Source organism: Dromaius novaehollandiae, chromosome 1 (assembly GCF_036370855.1).
Source record: "Dromaius novaehollandiae isolate bDroNov1 chromosome 1, bDroNov1.hap1, whole genome shotgun sequence".
Taxonomy (NCBI): domain Eukaryota; kingdom Metazoa; phylum Chordata; class Aves; order Casuariiformes; family Dromaiidae; genus Dromaius; species Dromaius novaehollandiae.
The window spans coordinates 207,913,112-207,921,964 of NC_088098.1; the positions used below are offsets into that span (position 1 = coordinate 207,913,112).

At 47.0% G+C, this 8,853-nt stretch overlaps 1 protein-coding gene and 1 long non-coding RNA gene across 2 annotated transcripts in view; one reads left to right on the forward strand and one right to left on the reverse strand.

Annotated features, from left to right (window-relative positions):
- The window catches only part of MTNR1B (melatonin receptor 1B), a 41,596-nt gene extending 39,025 nt beyond the window's left edge, over nucleotides 1-2,571 (reverse strand). The window contains exon 1 of the mRNA XM_026109126.2: nucleotides 2,178-2,571. Within this exon, the coding sequence (XP_025964911.1) occupies nucleotides 2,178-2,409 (232 nt within the window). The 5' untranslated portion in view covers nucleotides 2,410-2,571. The remainder of the gene's footprint in view (nucleotides 1-2,177) is intronic.
- Nucleotides 2,572-2,658: 87 nt separating this feature from the next.
- LOC112988599 (uncharacterized) lies at nucleotides 2,659-7,055 on the forward strand. The gene is made up of 2 exons (XR_003260582.2): nucleotides 2,659-2,768; nucleotides 6,119-7,055. It is a non-coding gene; the product is annotated as an uncharacterized LOC112988599 (long non-coding RNA).
- Nucleotides 7,056-8,853: the final 1,798 nt, after the last annotated feature.

The following is an 8,853-nucleotide window of genomic DNA, read 5'->3' on the forward strand; positions in this document are numbered from 1 at the left end:
CCTGTCACAACTATTCCACTGGCTTCATCTTGTCTCTCTGACATCCCTCATTACCAGTCTAACTCATTTCATGCCATCTTTCTCACCATTTCACTTTCTCCTGCCTCTCCTTCCCTTGCCAGTATGAGCATGTTGCTTCTGATCTGCTCAGAAAGAAACATCTGTAAGTCCACTTGCCTATCCATCTTCTCTCTTTGCCTCAGGCTGAGAGAAGCCTCAGCCCTCCACCACCTCCCGTGCCCTCCACGGCTCCACCTACAGCTCTTCTCACACTCTGCCTCCTCCTTATGAAAGTCTCCCACCACAACGGCCTCTCTGGCTATTTACCTACTCAACCTCTTTCAGCCTTTTCCCATCAGCTTTTCCGCGATACAAAGCAAAGAACTGGCAATTTATAAGACATTTAATTTTATGAAGATTACGCAGGAGGTACTCCTTGCTATTCGTCATGATGCTTACCAAGGATCAGGAGATCTTTGTGACAGGGTCAGTGACACCACATTGAGGGTGATCCTAGAAGGAGGCCAATTAGCAGGTATTTTAATTAAGTATCGAGAAACTCTTAGGATGCTACGGAGCACTTTGATCAATATCTTGAAGCTTCGTCTTCCGGGCAAACTCTTCCGCTCCAAACCCTGCTCCTCGCTGCCGCGTGAGCGGAGGAGACTGCTCAGGAGAAAGCTCCTCTCCTGCTCTCCCCGCGGCCAGGATTTGGTGCCTCGGGCTGGCCGAGCTCTCTCGGGACGAGCCGGCGGGAGCCCAAGGGTTAATTTCCCGGGGGCGCTCCCCGCGGACCGGGGCCGCGTCTCATCCCTTTATAAACTGCTTCTGCTCTTAAAGTGCAGCTCGTTCAAGCCGAGTGCGGATGCACACCCAAAGTCAGCAGGAGCTCGGGCCACGCTGCGCCGGGACCACCACCGCACCGCAAAGGAGCTGGATCCTCCCGGGTGCCGGGCGCACATGTCACGGCGAAAGCACTTAGGGGGCTGGGGAAACGCCAGCCCCCAGCTCTCCCTCCTCCCCCGCCGGCGCTTAAGCGGGACGTCAGAGGTACCACGGTACCGCAGAGCCCCGCACTCGGCGCGGGCAGCGCTCTGCCTCTAACTTCGCTGGGATCTCGGCAAAGTTTCGTTACGGGAGTCTGCGCGCGCACCACGGAAAGCGTCGCTCCCACCTGGAGAAGCGAGCCGGCCCGGGAATCCCGTGGTGCAGCGAGAACATTAGTAGGTACATGATTATTTGCACCGCGTTTTGCAAGAGTAACACCTTGCCCTATATGTCAATACTTCACAGCCAGCCGAGTGCATGTGTGCGAGGACCAGCCTAACTGTGCACTATGAAAGAGCTGCTAGACTGGAACCGGCGGAAACTGTCCGCAGTTTATCCCAGTTTATCCGCTGGGACAGAAGGTCTCCATGCAGGGGGACACAGAGGAATCAAACAGAGAAGTTGGGAGGAGGGAGGCAGATCCGAATAGTTGCCACCAGCTACAGAGCGTTGTAATCGAGGCGTGTGTAATTAGCCCAAAGAACAAAAGGCAAGTAAGTTTAGCAAATACGACACCACCACCACATTTTAGCACTCAAAGAAAAACTATAGACACGATTCTGAAACCCAGTTTATTTGCCGCTTTTTAGTTGAAGAACATTGAGTGAGGGGACAAGAGAAAGGCGATTTCACAGAAGGCTACTGTGAACTCCGACGAGAGCTCCGGACCTTGGGCTGAGCCTTCCCCCCCCCCCCCCCAAACAAGCACAGCACCTCCTCTCAAAAGTACTCTTAAGTTCGACTTAAAGTTCCCCCTTTCTTTCTCTGAGAGCTTTGGGCACACTTTGTTATTTTGTCAGGTTGCACTGAGAGAAGATGCTCCTTCTCATTAGCGCCACAAAGACTAATTAGGACCCACTCGATGACCTGCACGCCCTCACCCCACGGGGGGGGAGGGGGGGCGGCGCGGTGGCAGCGGCACCGGCGGAAGCACGGGCAGAGGGCTGAGAGCCCGGACGGGCACTACGGGGCTGAGCATGCGGCAGGGGGGCACTTCAGGGCCCCCCGTGCTCCGCAAGCAGGCGAGACCCCGCGGGGCGGCTGGAAGGGCGAACCGGGGTACCGCCGTGGCTCTGGGCGCTCGCTACCCCCTGCCGCCCGGCGCCGCCCCGGGGCTCCCTAACCCTTACCTGAGTTCCTCAGCTTGCGGTTCTTGAAGACGGAGACGATGACCAGCAGGTTGCCCAAGATATCCACCACGGTGGTGAAGATCAGCACGCCGGAGAGCGCCGTGACCACCCAGGCGGGCCGCGGGCCGGCGGCCGCCGCCGTCTCCTCCTGCTCCTCGGCCCGCTCCGCCAAGCCGAAGCTGCCTCGCCCTCCCAGGTCACAGCAGTTCCTCAGGGAGCCATTCTCCAGCATCGCTGCCACCCCAGACCCGGCGCGCTCCGCTCCGCCTCGCCCCGGCAGCCTCCCCCGCCCCTCGCGCTCCTCGCATCGACCGGCCCGCGCTGGTCCCGGCTGCTGCCCCGGCGGCAGGCACGGCGGCCCCGCTGACTGCCCGCGCGCGACGGCGGGAAGGCTTTTAACGGCCGCGCCGAGCGCGCGGCCCCCTCCCATCCCCTCCCCTCCCCCGCGGAGGCGCCGGGGGCGGGGCTAGTGGGCCCTTCCCCCAGGCCCCGCCCACCCGGGCGGGCCGCGGCCGTTGGGGCGGACGCGCGCGCGCGCGTGCCGGGAGGGGGGCGACGGCGGCTAGCGGCGGCGGCGCGCGCCTCGGCGAGGTGAGGGTAGTGCGGGCGCGTCCGCGGTGGGAGAGGGGGAGGGGGAGGGGCGCCCCCCGCCGTGCGCCTCCCGGCGCCGAGGCGGGCGGGCCGGAGGGGCCGAGGCGGAGGCAGCGCTCACAGTGAGCGCGGCGGGAAGAGGCGGCCGCGCTCGTTCATCCGCTGTGGCTCGGGCCGTGAGTGGAGAGGCGGCAGGTCTGAGGTCTCCGCGGCCGCGAAACGTGTTGCCCTGAGGCTCGGTCCCGTGTGCTCCGGTAGTGCCGGGCCAGGGAGTCCCTCCTTCCCCTCAGCAGCCCCCGCCAGCTGCTGCCTGGCTCCGGAGGCTCAGCTACGAGCTGTAATATTACACTGCCCATCTATATTTGCAATATTATAGTGCCCATTTTGCGCTGCACTCTTGCTGTACACTATAACGTTATATATTCCGTGTCCTCACCGGTCTACAGTCAAAATAGTGTAGTCAAAGACTCTGAAAGTTACCCAGGCAGCAGAACATCAGAACTGGTAGTATTTGGTTCACAGGTCTCTTGGCTTCTAGCCTCCGCTCCTCTGTTTATGAATACTAGTACCTCTTGAGGCTGCTTTGCCTTGTGTGTGAGTCTTGCCCCTCCCACCGCGAGCGAAATCAGTGCATATCTGGTTAATGACATGCACTGTGATCTAAGAAATTCACGTCAGGAGGCTAAAGTCTCCCGTTTGACCTGCCAGGCAGGCTTTGCCTGTAATTAGCAGAAGTAACAAGTCTGAATGTGAAGCATTTCTTCCTTTGGTGGGGGCTGCAGGTCTAAGGTTTTACGGGGACATTTCTGTGGCCTCGTTCTTTGCATTTGAAGAAAACAGTCTATGAGACCAGGACTAAGGACACCACCTGTAGGGAAGTCACAGGCAGGACATGCAAAGTAACGGCTCCAAAACCATTAAGTCTGATATTACTGACCATACGTAAGTAGATATTGAGTCCTTTGCCCAGGCTTTCCCCTTAAATGTCAACTTTGGAAAATAAGTGCATTTCAGAAGTTTTTCCTTTCCAGCTGTAGGAATAGACAGTGGGGCATTAATGGGTTTCTACCTTCTATCAGAAATTAAGTTTGAAACTTACAGCATGGTTCTCAGGTCCCAAAGTGGCAGATGCCATATGCTCATTTGCATTCAATAAACAGTATGAGGAAGATGGGTGAGACAAAGGAGGACAGACCCCGTGTGTCTCAGTTCAGAGAGTAGACCTGCTCTACCTCAGCATAGTTCCTGGCTTCCAGCATGGCAGGCATAGTTACTAGATGCCACTGACAGTGTATCAGTGGGCTCACATAGCATGTGCTGACAATTAGGGCTGCTCACAGCAGATGTAACTCAGAAGGGTTTTATGTCCTACTTTATATTGTTTTCAGGGGAGCCAGGCCACACAGGATCACTGATCCTTGTCCTGCTTCCAGGTTTTGCCCCGCTTTTCAGTGTGATATTGGAGGTAAACCTGCAGAGAAGGTTAGAGCACTGTTGTATTTTTCCTCTTTGTGGCTGCTCAACACAGGGGAAAGGTATGTCCCATACTTCTTCAGGGATTAGATCTTGATATAGCCTGCCTCTGTTAAGTGCATTGGCAAAAATGGGGCAAGTTTCTGTCCACTCTAACAGCAAAATAATTTATTATAGCACATTGCTTCTTTGAGATTTATCGCTACACAGGTGTGCACTGGTTTAATTAAAATATTTTAAATCCTTGTGGGGGACTTCTTTCTTCAATTTAAAAATAGTTTAGTGTTGTTCAGTTTAAGCATATTCCTCATCAATTTTAGATATCCTAAAGTGGTCCTGGTTGGGACCAAAATAAAAGTGCCCATGTAGAATGTTTGCACCAGTTTTAAATACATTGATTTTTAAAAAATCGTACCACAGATGCTTTCTGCTTAATGTACACACTATGTAAATCAATATCTGCATCTCAGTCCTTTTCAAACTACAGATGAAGTTATATCCAGAAGCTTCATGTCTTGAAGCAAACAAGGACTGTCTTCTGAGAAGTGGCATTACTGAATATCATTTTCCAGTTCTGTCATTGCCATGGGAAAATAATAATTGCACACTTGATAGAACAGGTTCTTTCTTGGTGGAAGCAAAAAGTTTGCTTGATTTTTCTTCCTCCAGGAATCTAAAAGGTAGTTTATCCAAGGGAATGCCTAATTTCTGTATTCTTAAATGCAAAGAAGTAATTTTCTGCCAGTGAATAATAATCTATTATTAAAAAGAGATTTTGAGTCACACTGTTCTCTTTAGCCATATCTATACTAATTTGCCATTTCAGAAAGCTGGTATTCTCAGTGCTCACTACTCTAGTCTTGTCGAAAGGACAAAGCAGACTCTGACTTACTATGGAGCATATGTAAATATTATCATTTATTTTCTGACATGGAGCTCTTTCTGGTCATCTTTACATAGCCTGTGTAAGTGCTTTCGGGAGAAATGTATCATTTTGTTGTCTGTGTTGTATTATTGCTACATGATTTATCTTTAACTGGATGTCGAAAGTGTAAACTGTCTCTGAGCATAAATGTGACTTTCAAAGGTAGTCTTTGCTCCTGGTATTCTCCAGGTTTTCAGTTTGTCAGCCCAAGAGTATGCTGTATATTTTTCCCTGCCACACACAATTGTTATGTATCATTACTCATTGCAATTTGTAACTCCTAAAAGCATGTCAGGTGATTTAGACAAAAGTTAGAAAGCTGTGGCCTGAACTTGGCCCAAAGTATACGCTAGTTATAAGATGTGAAATAAAATGAGATTTGCTTGGCTTTGTAACAATGGTCTCTTTTTTGAGGTTTGCACTGCCATTTGACAGTAGGAAAAGAAGTAGTTAGGAATCAAAATGGTAGGCTTTCTGCCTCAGCAATCTATAAAGAGCAGGCTCTTCATCTGATCTGAATTCGCATTCTCTTCATTTATATCAGTAACATAGGTGTGATTTTTTACTTAGGGTTATCTATGCAAGGATAGGTTATAAAAGTTAATCTGATTTGCTTTCTAGGATGATCGATTAAACTGCATTAAACGCACTGTGGATGGACTTACTCAGCACTGAAGTACTCTTATTTCAAATTGAACTAATTCTTTTTGAAAGTGAAACGCAAGCTTAAAACTATGGATTGTTATGGTTAATATGGAATAACTCGTTGCAGAAAGTTCTGCAGTACTCTGTCTCAAAAAAAGGGCTATATTCTTCCAGGCTGGATTTTTAAAAGGTTTTTAACTGTTGTGGGGGTTTCTTCTAATTCTATGTCTAGGAAAAGTAACTGTGTTTTGTGTTTATTTTTTAAAGCAATCTACATTTTCTAAAGCAATCTCTGTTTGTGCTGCAGGATAAGACCAGGAGTTGCCTGGATGGCAGAACAATCAAATATTCCACGCATCACTCTGCTGCCGGAGGCCTTACTCTCTTGCTGAGCATTTTTTTCCATTCTGAGGACGTATAGCTGCTTCCTAGAGATACATTCATGCTTTTCATTTTCTGTGTTTTGATGCTTTGTTTTTTGAAGGGACTTATCTTTAATTGGTTGCAGAAATCAAAATTCTTCATGAACATGAATGAAATTCCAGAAGACAGAGGTTCCTATTTCTAACATCCCTTGAATTTTGTGTCCCGGGAAAACAGAAGAAGAAATTATGTCTCTGCTCTCCTTGTTGCTTATCACACATTTCTATAAGACCAAAGATCACTTAAAACTAAAATGCACTTTCTCTTACATACCTTCCTATTTTCAATTGTCTCAACTTGTCAGTTGACTATTTTCCCAGTACACTTCATGACAGATGCTGAAGTTAGGGCTTCTCTACTGCTTCCATTTCTACTCAATTTTGGTTTTTTATAAAGTTTTATGTATTTTTGAGGCAACTTAAGCATGAGTACCATTGCTTAAATGAAAGCCTGTTTGCCTGTCTGCCTGTTTGCCTGTTTGCCTGTAATGAACATGTAGGAAAAAGTTTTTTCCTTTAAGAGAAAAGAGTCTATGTTTTCAGCAGAAACAGAAGTTGATTCACGTAATGACATTTTGCTGTTTAACTTTCATCTTCTCACTGCTGCGATAGCACTATTTTTACCTAGAAATCAAAGCTTTACTGGGGGGATGGTTATTTTGTTGTTCATAATTTCCAGCCCTTTTTACCATTTGAAATTGCGTAGAAAATGAGACCTTTCATCTGATTCTCAACCGTGTTGGTATTTTGGGTATATTCATTTTATATGGCCCCTAATGGGGTCCTTATGCTTTGAACCATCAATAAAAAGTCAGAGACTCACCTGGTTTTAAAAGTTTAATCTGAACAGATAGGGCAAAACAAAGGAGGAGAAAAAAGGGATTAAGGCTGGCTATATCTCATTTTCATTTTAAAAGTAAATTTGTCATCTATGTTGTCTGTAATTCAGTTGAGAGAGAGAGAGAGAGAGAGAGAGAGAGAGAGAGAAAGAGAAGATGGGCCAGACAGAAAGAGAGATCTGCTTCCAAAGGACAGCTTGTGTTGTGTCATCCTTGGCTATAAGATAGGTGGGATGGATAACCTTGTGCCTGTCTTTCTGTAAAGACTGGAGAGTTGACTTTGTCGACTAGTTCCCAAGAGATACTTCATTGCTAGGTGATTAAAGGTGAATCCTGCTTGCAGAAGCTTACTCAAGGAGTCTTAGCAGGGCTAAGAACTAAACTTTGGTCTCATAATTCTCATTCAGTATCATAATTTCAAAGCCATCCTGCCTCTAAACTTGCTTAGCTATTCCACTTTCCTATTTTTTAGTGTAAGCACAAGGAGTATAGGACTTTATCTCACCACTTTTTATACTCTGTTGATAAAGGAAACAGTCTGTTACACTTGTCTGGTATAATAAGAGTATGCAATATGTTAGCAAAATGAAAAAGCTACTCTTGCTATTCCACTCCTGAAACCATTCTGCCAATTTGTATGGCAGGAATTGAAGGCTGGAATGGAAGAAACTCTTTTTGTTCATGACCCAAACTAATATTTGAACTTACATTTTTGAGGAGTGAAAGGTTTATTCCATTATCCTCATTACCCTTTGACTAATTCTATTTAAGATGAAAAACAGAGCCAGAGGAAAATAGTTGGCCGGTATCATTAAAGGGAGCTATCACAATGCCTTGCTCGTGTAGCATTCAGGTGCTGTTATCTCTGTCCTTCAGCTTGTTTTGAAAGCAGCTGCTAGTTTTATCACAGCTAGAAAGGCCAGATGGGTGGTGAAGAAAGCACTGCACTGGGATTTGGGATGTTCTGAAGTCGTAGTGGTGACTGTCCCATGGATTTGCTACAGCACTAGGGCTAGCTAATTTCATTTCTTTGTCTCTTTTGTCCCACGAAAATGGGCTAAGGAAACTCCCTTATGTACTTCTCAGGAGAGAAGTGAGAGTTAATTAGTTAATGATTTATAATGCATTTAATTTTGCTATGCAGCTTATAGTCTTTTGTTTAAGTTAATGCAAAGCGGTCATGAATGACCGAAGATGCATAAAAAATAGTTTGTAGTCCTCTGCCAATACCAGCAGTAATAACTGACATGGTTCACAGGGTCTTTAAAATGAGTTGAAATGTGCAACTGAGGAAGAGTTTGGTTTAGTGATTCAAACTAGTTAACAACTTAAATACAACTTTTTTATAAGGAAAGGTGTCAAGTTTCATCCTTCACAACCTGTTTTCACTAATGTTGTCCAAAAGACCATATGAACTGTGCTGCTTTAAAGTTCATCATGATGACACATGATCATTTGAAATATACCACTGGACTTGCTGAATGTGTTGGAGACTCCTTTTGGGTTGTTGAACAGTGACTTTGCCTCTTCAATTCATGCTGTTGAACATAGGAGAGGTAACCACCATTTAAGATTTAAATCTAGATGTGACCTCAGCATTTATAATTGCAACCCATCTGGACAAAGCCGTGGGCAGGTATTTGATCCAGATCTCCCAACTTACAAGGACAAAGAAGAGGAAGAGGAATTTCTTGCAAAGCCTCTCAAGTAGAGTCTTAGAAAAAAACAGCAGAAAGTAACTGTACTCAAGGTTTTGTTTAACACCGAAGATTTATTGTTTG